We start from the raw sequence: 19,789 nt of genomic DNA on the forward strand, positions 1-19,789 counted from the left end.
TTAGACGTGTGTGCTTCGTTTTGGCGTAAAAATACTGTACTGATCCTATTTCTGTGAACATCTTACCCATTTGTAGCTGTTGGATTGGGCAACGTCTGTCTCACCTTAGTTCAAACCATTGGCTCGACCGGTAGAATGAAAATTGAGGAACTCGGTTGTAGTATTTGTTGCGCTGAAACACGAGTATATTTCACGATTTTAAGACCATTTTTTGTTATTATACTTGTTGTGAATCATCGAAGAAAAGTTAGCAACATAATTAGAAAAATGCGACACCCTCTCTAAGTGGGCCAAAGTTGGTTAATTACCCTAGGTTTTGCTTTTGGCTTGTGGTGACACTAATTTGTTTTTTTTTTTGGTTTTTTTCGAAGGACGACACAAGTTTAGCTCACATAATGTATGCGGCAAAAAGAAACTTTTTTATCAATTTTTACTACCTAAAAATCCATAATGTTTTCTAAATCGGTAAAACACTGCACACATAAATTGCCCGTGCAGCAAGCGTTTTTATAAAAACCTATTTTAATCCACCTAGAGGTGCAATTGTGCCTTTCCCATTTCTCCAAACTATGATGTGGATAAATCAACAAATTTTGTTTTGTAACCATACTCTTCAACTCGTAATCCGGAACAAGACGTCGGTTTAAAATGAAATTCAATAGCAACCTATCGGAATATTATACCTTTCATTTGAATCTTAGTTTGTAAAAATCGGTTCAGCCACCTCCAAGAAACCGATGTGGACATTTTGTTAACAAATCCGCACATACACACATACATACATACATACATCCATACATACACACATACATACACACAGATATTTTGCGATCTCGGCGAACTGAGTCGAATGTTATATGAGACTCGACCCTCCGGGCCTCGGTTAGAAAGTTGGTTTTTGGAGCAATTGCATAACCTTTCTATATGAGAAAGGCAAAAGAATAATATTTAATTAGCTTAATCAGCATGAGTTCAATGTTATCTTCATGTGATTATATTTTGAAATGTTGGTGGAATGGGTTTAAAAGTGGAGGGAATGGGAGGTTAGTAAAGTGGGAGTGGAGGACGCGTCAGAAATCCTTCATCTTATTTCGGTATACGGGGTGGATGAAGGAAATGCCGGCGTGAGGGTGGTCCAAGGGGAGGGGTGTGATGAAGGAGGGACGTGTAAGGACAAGGCGGGGGGGAGGGGCGGCGATGCAATACTCAACTGCATATTTTGCCTTCCATTTGGTATTTGGCATTTGGACTTGGTTTGAGAAAATCGGTTCAGTCATCACCGAAGAATTCCGGACTTCCGGAATCGTTGATAGTGGACAATATATTCAAAGAATGTTTGATTGGCAATCAGTGATCTAGATCTGCGATTAGAAGTAATTTGGTGACCATTTCAATAGTTTTTAGCCTCTGAGGTATTACGATTGTACCGATTTATATGGGAAATTCCAGTGTATCCTTACTAACACCCCTGTAACTCCGGAAGCAAGAGTCAGAACCGAATGAAATTCAGCAGCAGTCAATGGTATTACTGTATCTTTCATTTGAAATCAAGTTTGTAAAAATCGGTAGAGAATTCGTTGAAGAATGGGTGTGATATTAGCTTAGGAACTTGGCGGGTTCCCCGGGGGCGTCATGCACCGTCATAGGTGGCCAATGTGGTCAAAGCTTCTTTGATTGATCATTAGTGATCCAGACCCGCAAACTAGAGTAATGTTACATCAATTTTTATATGTTTTACGTCATTTTAACATCATGGTGGTACCAGTTTATATGGGAATTTGCTGTGTGACTCTTCAACCCGTAACTCCGGAACCGGAAGTCGGATCAGAAGTTTGCGAAAATCGGTTCAGCCATCTCTGAGAAAATTGTGTGAGTTTAAATGACACACACATACACACACAGACATTTGCCGAACTCGACGAACTGAATCGAATGGTGTATGACACTCGGCCCTCCGGGCCTCGGTTAAAGGTCGATTTTTACAGTGATTGCATAGCCTTTCTTTATATGAGAAAGGCAAACGCGTCGAGAAATGATCGTTTTTTTACAAAATTGAGTGATCATAATTTGTTATCCGGTCATTTTGCTGTCTCCTCCAATACTTGACAGTTTTTTGGAGATTCATACTTACAAGTAAGGGTAGGTTCTCTTTCAAAATTTTCCAAAATTTGATTTTTGCCTTTCTTATATAGAAAGGTTATGCAATTGCTCCAAAAACCGACTTTTTAACGGAGGCCCGGAGGGCCGAGTATCTTATACCATTCGACTCAGTTCGTCGAGATCGGAAAATGTCTGTGTGTGTATGTATGTATGTATGTATGTGTGTGTATGTGCGGATATATTAACAAAATGTCCACATCGTTTTCTCGGAGATGGCTAACCGATTTTCACAAACTTAGTCACGAAAGGAAGGTGCAAGGCTCCCATCGGCTGCTATTGAATTTCATTTAATTCTGGTTTCCGGTTCCGGAGTTACGAGTTGAGGAGTACGGTTTCATAGAAAATCTTGTTATAATTTGTCCACATCGTTTTCTCGGAATTTTCTGAACCGATTATCACGAACTTAGTCTTAAATGAAAGGTACAACGTTGCCATCCGCTGCCATTGAATTTTGTGTAGATTGGACTTCTAGTTTCTGAATTACAGGATGATGAGTAGGATCACGCAGAAAATCCCGATTTCAACGGATTCTGTATAAAGGTGAGATTTTTTCAAAAATGTCACCACAACTGCTTGGATTTGTAGTTCTATGTCACTAACAGTCATTCAAAGTCTCTTTGGCCACATTGACCACCATCGACGGATCCGGAAGCCCAGGCGGAAGTATCCAAGAATAATAATTACATCGGTTTTTCGGAGATGGTTAGACCGATTAAACCAAACTTAAATGAAAGCTTTTACTACCCCGTAAACTGCTATTATACAACGTTCACACTACGAGTTAAAACGTGTTTTAACGCTATCTTGATGACATTTTTCTTGTTGCTAATTATTATAACATGTTTTAACTCTGTAGTGTGAACATAGTATTAAATTTAATTCTGATCCGACTTACGGTTCCGGTGTTGCGGGTTGTGGTATGCGGTCACATAGAAAATTCCGACGCAAAATGATACCTCGATGAAGGCAAAAAGGTAAAAATTTCGCTAAAATGAATATATCTTTGTGTCAAACAACTTGCATCAGCCGTTCTAGGTCACTGACGGCCAACCGAAGTCTCGTCGACCGCATTGACCATCATAGACAGTTCCGGAAGTGCCCCGGAAGAATCGCCACCTATAAAAATTAACAAACTCACATCACTTTATCGGGGAGGGTTGGGACGATCTTCACAACTTAGTCCCAAATGAAAGGTATATAATCGCCATACTATAAAATTTCGTACGGTTCGGTTATATGGTTTCGAAAATACCCACATAAGCCGAAACATTTTTTTTTCTTAAGGGGACTACATGAAGTTTCAGAAATCGAAGCATCGTACTTTCGATGCCAAATATCTCCAAAATGCATGAAACGACTAGATATTGTGGTACGTCGAAAAAATTTTTGGGTGCTATTTAATTTTATGTCGATTTGAATCCGTTTCCAGAGTTACGGCTTTAACCCACAAAAAGACAAGGGATCTCAGAGGCCCGGCTTGTTACTGTTCTCTAGTTTCAATTAACTTGTAATTTGAAATACAAATGATCCAATGTCTTCGGGGCTTCGATTCTCTCGCTGATAAAACGACAAAAAAGAAGCTTACGATTTCGTTGGGCCTTAGGAGTGATGCTTCTTGAAGTCACAATTATAAGAGTGCGACCACACATATAAACTGATACCACTATAACAGTCTAAATCACTAATGACACTCCAAAGTCGCTTTGACATTGGCCATATACCTAGAAAAAATCGTGTAAATTTACGTATCCTGACCCCGGTATATACGAGCATCAAAAATGACTTACTTTTAAGTTTGATTTTAATTTTACATGACGTTGTATTTCGTAAATCACGTAATTTTACTCCACATATAGCGGTTGTTCTGAATGGCAGTAAGTTTAATTTTATGTCATTACGCATGTAATGTATATGTTTCAGGTGCAATTAAACGGAGCACGGTTATATTTCGTCATTTCGTGAATTACGGTTTGTTAATTTCTATCATGCTTGCAATTACGTCAACGATAAAATTCTTATTTTTGCCTTTCTCATATAGAAAGGTTATGCAATCACTCGTCAACCTAACCCCGGCGATTTTTTTTACTTTTTTAGGCGTAGGTAGGAGTATCCAGTGAGGGGTTGCTACTTTAATATTGAAACTAGTTTAAAATTTATTAACAAGTTGAAAATTTTCGGTAGGATTCGGACCCCCCGGATCCTCCTCTTTGATCCGCCGCTGGTTTCAAGCGATGTTTCAGTGTCGACACATAGCATCTCAAGATCGTGGCTGTCGATCCATTGTATATATGTGCAAATCGCACTAATATTCATTTCCACCGTTGTATTGAACATAACCAGCCATGGAATCGTAGTTTGGACAAATGAGAAAGGCACAATTGCACCACTAGGTGGATTAAAACAAATTTTTTTCCTTTGCATTTTTTAAACGTATAAGTATCTACCGCATTGTGTTAAACGGGATTTTCGATCCGCGCATCAAAAAGGACATTGCTCGAAGCGGCGCACAGTGGCTGGAGGCTGGCCAAAACCTCAAAAATTTATTTTTGAAATATTTATATTTTATATTTTTCCCAAATTTCTCATGTATTGAATGATGTATATTCAAAATTTTATGGTCATTGGATAAGAACAAGATTTTTAACAAGAGTTTAAACGTAGCAAAGTCCGGATTTTTTAATGATTTTCATTTCCGAAACCACCATTGCTCTGTTCACTTCATATGCATGTTGCTCTTTTGATTTTGGTCCGATTTTAGCACAACTAGCCTCATTGTGTAGAGGAACGAAAGTAGTTGGTTAGTGAATAAAATACATTTGGTAAATTTGCTTGGAACTATGACTTTTTAGTTTAAATATGTTTGAGGTGGTCAGATCAAAAATACTTTTTTCACTAATGTATTCTGTACAAATTTCGGAAACATTTCGGAACGGTCACATAGTATACATTCTATGGGAAATAACCTCTACTTTTCGAATATCATGGCCTCGTTCTGCGCCTAGGTGCGCAAAAAGTTTTAAGGAGATTTTGAAGCTTTGTTGCTGATATGGAGGCGCATGGTGTTTTGTGTAAAATAGTTAGACAATCTACAGTAAACCAACACGTTATACAATGGATTTAAAGTAGTGTTCTTCATTTTTTTATGATATTGCTGACATTGGTGAACAGTAACGGAAAATCTATCATGTAAACGGAATCATAGTTATAAGAAAGGTTCAATGACACTGTATGGGAAAATGCATTTAATATTTTACGACTTTTGACATCAAAAATGAGCTCAGCACCTCAAAATTAGCTTAAATTGTGATTTTCAGCCAATTTGGGTAACATTTGAGGTTTTGTCCGACTTTTGTTTGAAGACCCGCCACTGTGCGGCGTCCTGGTCGTCATGGAACGCTCTCGGCTCGAGACACGCGCTTCAGGTAGAAACCTTTTCGTGGCATTATGTGCGTTCTCAGAATGCTTCGCGTAGCACTGTACATGTGTACAGGTGTCAAGAACGTATTTCACGGCTTAATCTGTAGAGGCATCGCAGACTAATCGTGAGTAGTCAAACAATCAGAAAAATTAAAAACCTGTTTTAATCCACCTAGAGGTGCAATTGTGCCTTTCTCATTTCTCCAAATTATGATTTAATAGCTGGTTCGTACAATATAACTTTATGGAAATGTCTTTCATTCTTATTACACTTGGTAAGTATATATAAGAGCACCTTTTTGCATTCATCACGGTATCGGTTTGAATCGGAGTTTTCTATGTGATCGACCTCCACAACCCGTAACTCCGGTGCTGGAAGTCGGATGGAGATGGAATTTAATATCAGTTTCTGGGGACGCAACACCTTTCATTTGAGACTAAGTTGAGCAAATCTAGCCATTTTCGAGAAACCAATATAACCGTTATTCTGACTTTGGATGCTTCCGGATCCGTCGATGGTGGCCAGTGTGGCCAAAGAGACTTTGAATGACTGTTGGGGACCTAGATCTACAAATTCAACAGTTGTGTTTACATTTTGGAAAAAAATCACCTTTTTACATTCATCGCAGAATTCGTTAGAATCGGGATTTGCTGCGTGATCGTACGTATCACCCTGTAATTCAGGAACCAGAACTCGGATCCACACAAAATTCAACAGCAGCTGATGGACCTTTCATTTAAAATTAAGTTTGTCAAAATCGGTTCAGAAAATTCCGAGAAACCGATTTGGAAAAATCAACAAATTTTGTTTTGTAACCATACTCTTCAACTCGTAATTCGGAACAAGATGTCGGTTGAAAATGAAATTCAATAGCAACCTATGGGAATATTATACCTTTCATTTGAATCTTAGTTTGTAAAAATCGGTTCAGCCATCTCCGAGTAACCGATGGGGACATTTTGTTAACAAATCCGCACATACACACACATACATACACACATACACATACATACATACACACATACATACACACAGATATTTTGCGATCTCGGCGAACTGAGTCGAATGTTATATGAGACTCGGCCCTCCGGGCCTCGGTTAGAAAGTCGGTTTTTGGAGCAATTGCATAACCTTTCTATATGAGAAAGGCAAAAGAATAATATTTAATTAGCTTAATAAGCATGAGTTCAATGTTATATTCATGTGATTATTATTTGCAAAGGTTGGTGGAATGCGTTTGAACGTGTAGGGAATGGGGGTTTAGTAGAGTGGGTGTGGAGGATGCGTCAGAAATCCTTCATCTTATTTCGGTATACGGGGTGTATGAAGGAAATCTGGGCGTGAGGGTGATCCAAGAAGAGGGGAGTGATGAAGGAGGGAGGTGTAAGGGCAAGGTGGGGAGGGGGGGGGGGGGGAAGGGGCGGCTACGCAATACTCAACTGCATATTTTGCCTTCCATTTGAGACTTGGTTTGAGAAAATCGGTTCAGTCATCACCGATGAACCGATGTGACTTTAATTGTGGAATATGCCCGGAATTCCGGACTTCCGGAATCGTCGATAGTGGACAATATATTCAAAGAATGTTTGATTGGCAATCAGTGATCTAGATCTACGATTAGAAGTAATTTGGTGACCATTTCAATAGTTTTTAGCCTCTGAGGTATTACGATTGTACCGATTTATATGGGAAATTCCAGTGTATCCTTACTAACACCCCTGTAACTCCGGAAGCAAGAGTCAGAACCGAATGAAATTCAGCAGCAGTCAATGGCATTACTGTATCTTTCATTTGAAATTAAGTTCGTAAAAATCGGTAGAGAATTCGTTGTGGAATGGGTGTGATATTAGCTTAGGAACTTGGCGGGTTCCCCGAGGGCGTCATGAACCGTCATAGGTGGCCAATGTGGTCAAAGCTGCTTTGATTGATCATTAGTGATCCAGACCCGCAAACTAGAGTAATGTTACATCAATTTTAATATGTTTTACATTATTTTAACATCATGGTGGTACCAGTTTATATGGGAATTTGCTGTGTGACCGCACTCTTCAACCCGTAACTCCGGAACCGGAAGTCGGATCAACTAAAAATTCAATAGCAGCTTATGGGAGCGTTATACCTTTCAGATGAAACTAAGTTTGCGAAAATCGGTTCAGCCATCTCTGAGAAAATTGTGTGAGTTTAAATGACACACACACATACACACACATACACACACATACATACACACACAGACATTTGCCGATCTCGACGAACTGAATCGAATGGTGTACGATACTCGGCCCTCCGGGCCTCGGTTAAAAAGTCGATTTTTACAGTGATTGCATAGCCTTTCTTTATATGAGAAAGGCAAAAATATGCTACCGCATCCCTCGTTTGCAGGAAAAGTGGAAATTCCACATTAGTTTCAGTTTTTTATACGAATATGGTCAGTTTCCTTAAAAATACAAAAATTACATCAACTTCTGAAAATTTTCTACCAATTTGATAATTCATACGCAAAACATCCACCTCAAGCATGTCGCGCCCCCTATATATATTTTCTGCGTAAATATGCCAATAAGTAGATAATTATGCTTGGGAGTAGCGAAACATCTTTCAATGTGCAACTCCTTGTAATCCTAAAGTGTTTATTGATCAATACCGGCGCCGGCCAGGCTCGAGTATAGATCGCGGAAGGAAAGGAAAGGAATGGTTAGTCCGATACGTGCTTTTGCTAGAGGCCGTATATACTACTGCGCGCTCCACAAGTATCACGGGAGAAGGATATTTGTTAGTAAGTATAGAAGCTGGATTCTACTTCTTCTTTACCGACGCCAGAGAGATAACTCCATTATCTGGACTAGATATCCATCCATCAAGTTATGGGCCGGGGACCGACGCCCTTACTTCCCTTCCGAAGGAAGGCGTTACCACAGATTTTTTCACTTTAGAAAAATCTTAACGCCCTCGGCTGGAATTGAACCCAGGCGGAATACATGGCGGTCACGCTTACTGCTTAACCACTGGCGCCGTCATTTATCCTCTATGAGTGAATAGCAGAAACTAGTAGTCTCAAGCATGATTCATAATTCATAATTCATAAGCAAGCTTGTTCTACATAACTTATTTGAGTCGACATAATGTATCACAAAAAGAAATAAGTTTGATTAGGAAAATTTGATATTTTAGAAATATTTTTAGCTATATGTAGTACTGTCAGAGAGACTAAAACATGTTAAAGTTTGCAGTCTACGATGTTTTTGGCGCATTACTTCATTTTAATATTACGTGTCTCATATTTTTTAAAAAGTCCCAATCTTGATCAGTTCTGTGTAGTCCCACTTAGTATTATTCAATCTATTATAATTAGATAAGCTTAATCAGCATCAGTCAACTTTTTTCTTTATTTTAATATATTTTGGTTTGGGAGCTGCTCCACTGATTTTTAATGTAAAGTAGGGAAACACCAACATGCAAAATTGATGTCGATGCAATGGCGCGGTGCCAACCACTTCAAACGAAGTGTAGATTGCTTGTTGAATTGTATATATACCTTCATTTTTCTTACCTGTACGGAATTCAATAGAAAACTGAATGAAAACATATTCTCGCCTCGGTTGTTCAATTTGCTAACGGTTGTTGGGGTTTCACAAGTGCTTCAATAACTCATGACTGTGCAAGCATCGTACCAAGCAGTTACTAGATTGTACGATTTGAATTGCGTGGAAACGTCGACCGAGGGTGGGCAGAAAATGAAACAAACTGATCCGGTTCCGTTCGTGATGGCTGGTGCCGATGAAGGCTACCCGAGCAGGAGGAAATAACCGGCCGATAACTTGATAACTTGATTGATTTTGCGGTCGCTTTCTTTAATAAATACTTGATGGCTCACTTTATGTATGTATGTACAGGACATTGTATTCTCTAGTGCCTGAATGGGAAGTTTTCAAAATTGTGGTTGTTGTTTAGAAATTGTAATTCTTTCTTTCATTATCTTTCAAGTATTCACTGAAAATGTTCAATTTTTTAGATTTATCAATGGCTAATAGAGTTAGTCAAATTTTAGATATGTAATAATTGAATTTATTATTCTAAGGCTGTTTTCTTCTACTCGGGAAGCTTTATCTTAAAGTAACTGATGTTAAAAGGCGCTCTATAACGGTTTAATGTGAATAGCACTTCGTATCGGAAATATCTTTAATCCTTAACTTGATTGAATGTCTTGAGATAACGAGGAAATTGACACAACGGCTTTCCACTGAGCCTAGAGCGAAAGCAGAAATACGTGACTCGGATGATTAGCTTAGTCCTATGTGCTTCATCCTATATGTGGAATGAAATGGGCTGGAAGTGTGCTCTCAGTTGTGGCGTATGCACGTGTTTCATCTTGAAAGTAAATTAAAGTTCAGGTAACCACCAGAGGATTCATTCGTTTCCTTCGTGACATGTTGCGGATGGCTATTCATGCTTACAGCTTGTGATAGATATTTCTGTAATCTTCTCAATGACGGTTTCGAGTTGGATTAAAATTTTCTTCCAATCCAATAGGATAATAATAAATTGCTATTGGATTCAATTTGAATTTTCCATAATAGCTACAGTCTGCACACAAAATAGACATAATTAGGGTTATCATCTGCAACCACAGTAACCTTTCGTTCCACACCTTCTCTATAATTTCTATAATTCAAAACCAATTTTCAACGCATCAAACCACCACCCACAATCCAATCACTTTTTCTCTATTGAACCACAGAAAACTCTAAAATCTCTATCGATTTTGAATTACGCCCGGTTTTCTCAATTTCGATAACTCTCACCGCGCACCGTCGTCCATCAGCCAACTGCCACCATCCCGGCCACAAGATTCCCACAATTCGATTTGTCAATAATTTATATTCGATGGACTACCGGGTGAGCTGTGGCTATTGTTCGATCCCCCGAAAAAAAACCACCGAGTGAACAGTGCAAACCCTTGGGGTTGCGAACTCTCTTAAATTTCCGAAAAGCAGCTCGAGTGGCTGTGAGTGGTAAGTTTGTTTGTTTGTTGCGGGATTATTTTCAATTTGTTTGCTTTGGTTACTGATGATATACTGCACCATCCGAAAACCTGCAGCCATGTGGGGTTGACAATAAAAGAAAAACGAGGTCATAGATATTTGGTAGGGGAAAGTCGGCTATGACGGACACTGTGGGTAAGACGGACACCTTGCGTTTCTCACAAACTGCAAATACGGTAACATTTCTAAAAGGTCTGAAAGATACTGCAATAATCACGTATGGGAAATATCAGATATACGAGCAAAACAATTTGTTTTTTCGACAGTATTGTAATAGTTATAATTTTTTGATAGTAGACAATAACGATTAAAACCTGAAAATCGTTGATCTCGGGAAATATTTCTAAGTGGGCATGAGGTATTGGGTATTTAATACTTGATTGGTGAAAAATACAGAAACTTTTCATAATCATCCTGATTATAGACACATTTTTGAAAATTTGTATCATGTTGGGTACGACGGACACAGTAGGGTAGGGAAAGTTGTACATATTTCTTACGTCAATACAAAGCAGAATGCCGTCGAATTGCATACCCGTGGGCTGTTTTTTGTTTTCGTTACATTGTGATGTATTGGCAGAAAATAAAATTTATTGGTCGCGAAGCGTCTCAATCTGTCCTTATCCTGACCATCTTTACCAATGTTGCATGCTCCTCTTACCCACCCCAGGAGTCCATATTCCCATACCACTTTGGAAATGACAATTTTAGGCCTCTTGTTAATAACCATTTTAAACGTATTTCTGTTTGAAATGTTATTACTATTAGAATTGATGCAACATGATCTTAAATCACGGTTTACCTGCGAGCAATGGATGAGTCGAATTTACTATTTAACCTTAAGGTGTCCGTCTTTGGCACCGTTCCCCTACTCGATACGGGAAGTTAGCAACTTTCCTTAGGAAAGTGTTTATTCGCAGATGGTCCAGTGGCTTTACTATCGCGTGTGTCACACTACTCTGTCGTGCAAAATTAATCGAATAAACGGAAACTTATGCGTTAGACACCAAATACAGTTCCGTTTAAAGTCTGTGGTCATACTATTATGCTTAGACTAAAGATTAGATTCAACACATTACTTTCGTCGTTTTGTTGTACTATTTCACAACAGAACATTTGTTTTCGTACTTATGGTAATTCTTTGTGTAGTTTTACAGTTCATTAAAACCAACCGCTTAAAATTTGAATTCAATTTCAATTGGTTTTAATTGTTGGTGGAAATGACGAATCTTGCTTCGAAAGTAAGTTAACATAAATGAATCTGCCACAATAATTGCAACCTGTTTTATTGAAACAGGAACAAACACTCTTAAATTGAGTTTTTTTTGTGTTTCGAATTTGTCTCGTCATTAACTAGCACCAACTGGGTGTTTAGTTAGACGATGTATTTAAACTAGTACACAAATTAGCGCTAGTTAGACACAAAAAATCCAAACAATTCACACGACATATGCGAAGGGTCAAAGCACCTGACTTGTTTCGAGTGATATCCCGAGAAGCAAATAAAGAAGCTCAGGTATGCTGGCGAGAGAGCGAAAACGAACTCTTGTCTTTTGGCTAGGAAGCCAAACGCCTGGAATTATGCAATATTAAGTCCCATTAGGGAATTGGATTAAACCACTTTGCGCATTAAGGGCACAAACCCTATCATAAATTAAGTTTTATTTTTTGTGTTACGAATTCTGCTCGTCAGTAAATAGTACCAACTGGGTGTCTAGTTAGACGATGTATCTAAGCTAGTACCAAAAACTTCTGTATTTGCTTCCCGGGACATCACTCGGACAAGTCAGTTGCTTTGACCCGTCACATATGTCGTGTGAACTATTTCGAATTATTTGTGTCTAACTAGTACTAATTTGGGTACTAGTTTAGATACATCGTCCAGCTAGACACTCAGTTAGTGCTAATAATTGACGAGATGAATTCAAAACACAAAAAATAAGACTTAATTTAAGTTGGGTTTTGTACCCTTAATGCGCAAAGTGGTTTAATCCAATTTTCCCTTATGGGAATTAATATTGCAGAAGCACACTTATTATCATACTGTGCATTATCGCACTCTAATGGGACCAATCGGCCAGTCAGCACACACCAAATGATTTATAGCGTAACACGTACAACTGTATCCAACCGACATGAATTAACCGCTGACGATCGTTTACAGTTGATACTACAACGCAATTATTTGCCATTCCCTCTTTACAGGTTGAGCGGAACAAAGTCCTCCTACGCGAGATTGGGAAGAGAAGTCACCGCGAGTTCCCACCGACCGAAGAGGAGAGCACACTGCGTACCGGCCAGGTTCGTTTGAACTCGTTGCCCTTCCAACGTCGCTATGGACCTTCACCAGAACGACGACTCGACAGTGAGGACTATGAGCTGGAAGAGCCGACGGAACGAAAGACTACCATTATCAACAGAGAAAACAATCGCAGCCGTAACCGTGAGGGTACAGCTGACTTTAATGAACACAAACCAATTAGCAGTACCGGTCTTAGTACCAGCAATGACGGCAGCGGGGTGCTCACTTTCGCACAGGAACAACGTCAACTGGGGCAACGGCTGGGACAACAGGATGCGGAAAATGCTTTGAACAGAGAATCTGTTCATCCACAGGAGCTGAGATTCTCTACAGATGACAGATTGTTACAATTACCGGATCGGATTGTGAATGAGCAACGTGATGACGACGAATATTTCGATAGTGGCAACAATCTACTCAAGCAAACGGAACAATCACAATCACAACGGCAGCGACATCAGCCGAACGATAAGCTGAAAAGTGACGATTACCGTCTAAGCTATTTGTTCAACGTCCAGGATAAGTTCTTCGGTTAAAAATCAGACCCACACCGTGAGCTAGAACCAGATCAAAATCCGAGCAGTGAAATTGTTATGGAGCAATCATTGTTACTTTTATCGTCTCTCACCCGTCAGCTTTCAACGAGCTGTGTCACAATACAAAACTGGTATGTATCACACCTACATATTCAGTTTTCACTATGCAGCGATTAAAAACACTACACAATAGCATTCTTAATCATAACTCGACGTTGGCAGTTTTTTAATTAAGTAATAATTTTTTGAGTTTCGGATTCACCTTGTCAGTAACAGCTGACTGAGCCGCTAGCTAGATAATAAATCCAAAAAAAAATGACACACAACTTATGTGTACCGTAAACGACTGATCGAGACTGATGTCCCGGTTTGTACAGAAGTTCTGATCCGAAACACAAAAAATATGACTTAATTTAAGTTCGGTTATATTTACCTATGCATAAAAACAGGGGTTTACCCCAATTTAGTATTAGCATTATTTTGCCACTTTGGCGTGAAGGGGAACGGTGCTATGTTTAAAATGATTATGAAAAAGAGGCCCAAAATCGTCATTTCAAAAGTGGTATGGGAAAGATGGACACCTGAAGTGGGTAAGATGAACATGCAGCATTGGTAAAGATGGAGATACGATAAGGGCAGAGTGAGACGCTTCTCGACTAATAAATTCTATTTTTTGTCGGTAGATCACAATGTAGCGATAACAAAAAATAGCCCACGGGTATGCATTTTGACGGCAATCTGCTTTGTATTGGCGTAAGAAATATGTTCATCCTTCCCTACCCTACTGTGTCCGTCGTACCCAACATGATACAAATTTTAAAAAATGTGTCTATATTCAGAATGATTATGTAAAGTTTCTGTATTTTTCGCCAAGCCAGTGTTAAATACCCAGTACCTCACGCCCACATAGAAATATTTCCCGAGATCAACGATTTTCAGGTTTTAATTGTTATTTTCTACTATCAAAAAATTATATCCATTACCATGCTGTTGAAAGAACAAATTGTTTTGCTCGTATATCTGATATTCCCCATACATGAATATTGCAGTATCTTTCAAAAATGTCCTATATGTATGCAATGCGCAGCGTTTATTTGAATTTTTCGAGCAAAGTTGATGTTGTTGCGAGTCTTACAATGCGAGACATGAGCAATGCATAGTCACAGGGGATCTTGTGAGCAAAAAAAAAAAACTTGACACGGAAAAATTGAATTTCCCTAAACAAATCTAGAAACTTGGGGTTATTCATGGTTGTTAATTTTTTTCGGATCTATTGAAGAACAATGAAGATATAGCAACTTGAAGTTACCGTTCCGACTAATTTTGAGGCTTGGTCCTACTTGGAGTGTTATGATTTACGTTTTATTTACCCCTATTTTACCCCCTAAGATATTTTACTTTTAAAGAACCACGCCAATTGAGCCGTTTTGTCATTATGTTTATTTATTGCAGTGAAAAGTCTGCAATAGGTTGAATTACTATGATGTAACCCCATTTTTAGAATGAAATCAAATTTCACTTCAAAAGGCCTTATATTCCACATGCCGAATTTAACTTCAGCGGTAGATGTGAATGCTGTATTTGATTTTTATCATATTTATTTCATTTTCGATAGTTTTTTATCAAAACAAATGGTTTCAATATTCTTTGAATACTTGACAGGTCACGTTTCTGTGAAGTTGGTTCTGAATTTAATAAATATAGACTTGATATGGCTAACTGTTCATTTAATACTCCCCCTCCCCCCATTGTTCATTGTACCACAATTCCCCTTCGACCTAGCGAACAAAGGGGAGCCCACGTTTGAAGAACTGGCTCTTTATTTCTACCATCACAAACGGCTTATATGCAAACAGCGGATTCCGTAACCGATTGAGCGAAAATTGGATGATGCATTTGAGTTGAAATTCTTTCAGAAGCCAACCTTATTCTACCCGCAAAAAATGTACGCAACGGAATTCAAGAAAAAATACATCAACAAAAATCCGTTCACGTGCCGAAACATGTATGTTGGAACTTTATCGTCACTTCAGTGCCATTGCTTTGTTCCATTTCCCCCGCGAGAATGTTTCTGTTGTATCAAAAGTCTTCTGCGAAATAGGAAACAAGCATTGTGTACCTACCTACCTACCTCGGTACCTGTGTCCGTACTGAGCTCGTATAAGGGAAAAATTTGAAAAATCACACCCGGAAAATGATCTGCCAGTAACAACGAACGCTTTCCCACGACGGCACCCGCATCAGCACGGCTGAGAGTGAATTCCCTGTTGCGTCAGGTGGAAAATTATGAAAATGTGACTTTACACTGACTTTCAGCGAGAGTTGGACGGTCGTAATGAATGTTTGTATGTGATGTGCTTTTTTGTCTGTTGTTCGGATGGTTAGGCCAAGACCGTGGACTAGCTTTCCGAAATTAGTATAGCACGGGGAAGTGAGTGGCATTTTTAGTAGCAAAAAGGTTACCACCGCTGAAAAGATTAGATAAATATTTAATTCGTCGTGTCATGACACCCACGAATCATATCCACCCACTTGAAAAATCTGTAAAATATTCATGCAACCGATGAAATTAGAAACAATTGTATCCTCTTTATTACTAACGGAAATGCCGCTTGCGGGCTAAATGAGCAACATCACATTCATTCGTCCGCAAAAGAGCGTCCCACGGAAGTTACGACTTTGCATATTAAGTAGAACAAAGCTATTCACAGCCGAACCGGTCTTGAATGAACTAAAGAATCCCCTTTTCTATGCTGATCAGATAACGTTTCTCATTAAGTTTAGCCGAAATTAAATTAGGACACACTATCAATACGAGTTCCAGTTGACATTTTCGATATCTTGGCGGCTTCTGAAATAAGTAGCTCGGAAGTTTGTGCTAATGGTCCTAATACAATGTACAATATTTGTCTATTTGCTCAGAGTTACGCAAATAGGCAGCTCCAGCCCGACGATAAAGTTACAAACTTAATCAGGGTAAACTAGTTAACGGGATACACTACATACACTAGAGCATCAAAAAATAAGCCTAGGAATTTTTCTTGACGCTCGAGATCCTGTAAAATAGGACTTATAATACTACACAGAAAAAAATATTTTGTAATTTTAAGTTTATTTTCATGCACATATTTGGAGCATGAATATAAATGTAAAATTAAGGTCCCCCACAAATACACACGACTTATAGTACTTTCTTCAACGAATTTTATCATAATTTTACACGTGGATTGAAAATTAGAGTTTCTTTAAACGGAAAACCAATACATTTCAAAGTATTTTTACTCGAATACTGCTGTAAAATGAATGACATGTAATATTACACGAATGAAAGTGTAAAATTGTATGCTGTTTGATGCTCCATTCAATTTTAACGTAATTTTCAATCAAAATTTTAATTCAATCGTTGTATGTTTACATTCGTATTCATTTACATGTCGTTTAAATTTCATTATTTTTTGGTGTGTAACTGTGAAATTCAAACAAGTTTTTTGAGATTTTTTAGAACGATAACAAGCGACGTAATAAAGATTTTCATTTCTCGATATTTTAATTTTTTATGAAATGGCAAACCAGTCTAGAGGCAGTATGGCAACCGGCGGGTTGAAGTATCTCAACTAAGAACTGTCTATTCTGTACACTCAAAGCACTCGATTCCATTTTCGAAAGACGCTCACGTCTTACAGCTTAACTAATTGAAACTGTTTCTTAAATTATGGTAAAATGACCCTGTAACCAAACAGACACTACAGCTTTGTACAAGTAGTCGAACAGTTTTGTGGAAAAAATAGAGAAAATTACTTTTCTTCATAAAACATACCAACTACTAAGCAAATTAGTGTCAATATATTTGTTCAACAAAGTGACGAATTGACTTAGAAAGTGTAACCGAAATCGTCATAGATAGTTGGCCTTACACCTTACTTACTCTTACGGAAAGGGAAGGTAAGTGCTACGTATTTCCTTCCATGTGTCGGAAGTAAGAGATGCTGAAGTTATTGAGCTCCCGGAAAAAAATATTCCCAAAATCGTGAATAAAGTGCCATACATTCTGGAGCAATCACGTTTTTACGTTCCGAAAACAGGACCATGAACAAAAATCATGTGTTTTATAATTATGTTCAATTTCCCTTCAGTAACGCCCGCATAACGCTTTTATTAGTAGAAACATGTGTTTTTGTTTTGTGAACTTCAGTCACGGTTGTCGCCATGTCACTACCAAATCGATTTTCCGTACGTGAACTAGTTCACAACTTTATGAATATTATTCTTAAAACCAAAGGTTAACTCATAATGTTGTTCATAGATTTAGGAACATTAGTTCAGAAAATCAAAACATTCTGGATATTTTCTCGTGAACTAGTACACGAAACTCGGAATTTTATTCATGAATCCCTTCAATCCTCGTGAACTAATTCATGATTCCTAATATATTAGTCACTATCTAATATCCATGCTCGTGAAATAGTTCACAAAATTATGAAATGTTTTTCATGTATTCGTGAACTGCTTCATGAAACCTAGTACAAAAGTCACGACTTACCATTCATGCTCGTGAAATAGTTCACAAAATCATCAAATATTGATCATGTGATCGTGAACTAATTCATGATTCCTAATATATTAGTCACGATACATTATCCATTCATGCTTGTGAAATAGGTTATAAAATCATGAAATATTGTTCTTGTATTCGTGAACTGGTGCATGATACCTAACATAATAGTCACGACTTACTATTCGTGATCGTGAAATAGTTCACGAAATCATAAAATATTCATGTATTCATGAATTGGTTCATGATCCCTCGATAACACACACTCACACCCAACGAGCCTTTGTTAGTATTTGGTTTCGTATCAAATTGCTGCTTACAAATCTCACAAAAGATTCCCTTCTTTTCCACCTTACACCTTACATTCAACCGTCAGATTGCTAGATTAGAGCCGACAAACATCTATTCGCTAAAAACACCTCGTTACAACCCGTTCCATGACGATATGTACTCGCTGACTAGTAAAATGGCATATATACGCTTTACACTAATGATGAGTGAGATAATATCAATTGGCTCCCCACCGCTGCGTCGGTATTTCAGTATCGACATTGACGCCTTTTGCTTTGTACCACTTTCCCGCTGTTTTATTCTGTTTGTATGTATGTATTGGGAACTAAGCCTTCCTAAAAAAAGCTAACGGGTAGCATCTGAACCCGAATTGACAAACATCTACTCGTTAAAACGCCTGCATACACCATAGGCCATAGCGACACATGATGGGTAGCTGTTCGAAAGAGCTATATAAACTTCTCATCACTGTAGCAGCGATCATATGCGGAACAGCATGGAGATGTTGGTATATGTTCTTCAAGTTTTCTCTGTACTGTGTAGCCAACAACGTGTAGACAAAATATTTGTCTTTGTTTTGAAAACTTTAGTCACGGTTTCAGCCATGTCACTACCAAATCGATTTTCTGTACGTGACCTAGTTCACAACTTTATGAATATTATTCATAAAACCAAAGGATGACTTATGATGTTATTCATAGATTTAGGAACATTAGTTCACAAAATCAAAACATTCTGGATATTTTCTCGTGAACTAGTTCACGAAACTCGGAATTTTATTCATTAATCCCTTCAATCCTTGTAAACTAATTCATAATTCCTAATATATTAGTCACGATCTTGTATCCGTGCTCGTGAAATAGTTCACAAAATCATACAATTTTTTTCATGTATTCGTGAACTAATTCATGATTCCTAGTATAATAGTCACGACGGACCATGCGTGCCCGTGAAATAAATCACAAAATTATAAAATATTTTTCATGGATACGTGAACTGGTTCATGAATCCTAGTGTAATAGTCACGACTTACCATTCATGCTCGTGAAATAGTTAACAAAATCATCAAATATGTAGGGTTACTGCTTCCTAATTCATCTTAGCTCCTCTATTCATCTCACCCATTTGAACACGTTAGTTAGAGCAGTATCTGCTATCTCTATTCAACTCATTAGCTTAAATGGTAGGATGAATAAGGGTACGTTGTACTCGACTTTTCGCTTCGCTCAAACGGGAGCATTTTACATTTTACAGGCAAAATTTTTACATGTACTTCTTCTTAGGTACGTAGCAAAGATGATGATACCTATTTAAGCGCAATCCAGTCACTATAAGTCGAGTTATCAATTAAATAATGTGACATACTGACTAATGAGATTAATAAGGGCACGTCTACCCTATGTATTCGTGAGCTGTTTCATGATACCTAACATAAAAGTCACTACTTACCATTCGTGATCGTGAAATAGTTCACGAAATCATAAAATG

The 19,789-nt window shown here is 38.2% G+C and overlaps 1 protein-coding gene across 3 annotated transcripts in view; it reads left to right on the forward strand.

Moving 5' to 3' along the window:
• Positions 1-19,789, forward strand: part of LOC131696080 (uncharacterized) — a 145,902-nt gene that overhangs the window by 119,111 nt on the left and 7,002 nt on the right. For all 3 annotated transcript variants that reach the window (XM_058984613.1, XM_058984612.1, XM_058984611.1), the window contains exon 4: positions 12,826-13,589. In XM_058984613.1, the coding sequence (XP_058840596.1) occupies positions 12,826-13,458 (633 nt within the window). In that variant the 3' untranslated portion in view covers positions 13,459-13,589. The remainder of the gene's footprint in view (positions 1-12,825; positions 13,590-19,789) is intronic.

Source organism: Topomyia yanbarensis, unplaced genomic scaffold (genome assembly GCF_030247195.1).
Source record: "Topomyia yanbarensis strain Yona2022 unplaced genomic scaffold, ASM3024719v1 HiC_scaffold_7, whole genome shotgun sequence".
In the NCBI taxonomy this organism is placed as follows: Eukaryota; Metazoa; Arthropoda; class Insecta; order Diptera; family Culicidae; genus Topomyia; species Topomyia yanbarensis.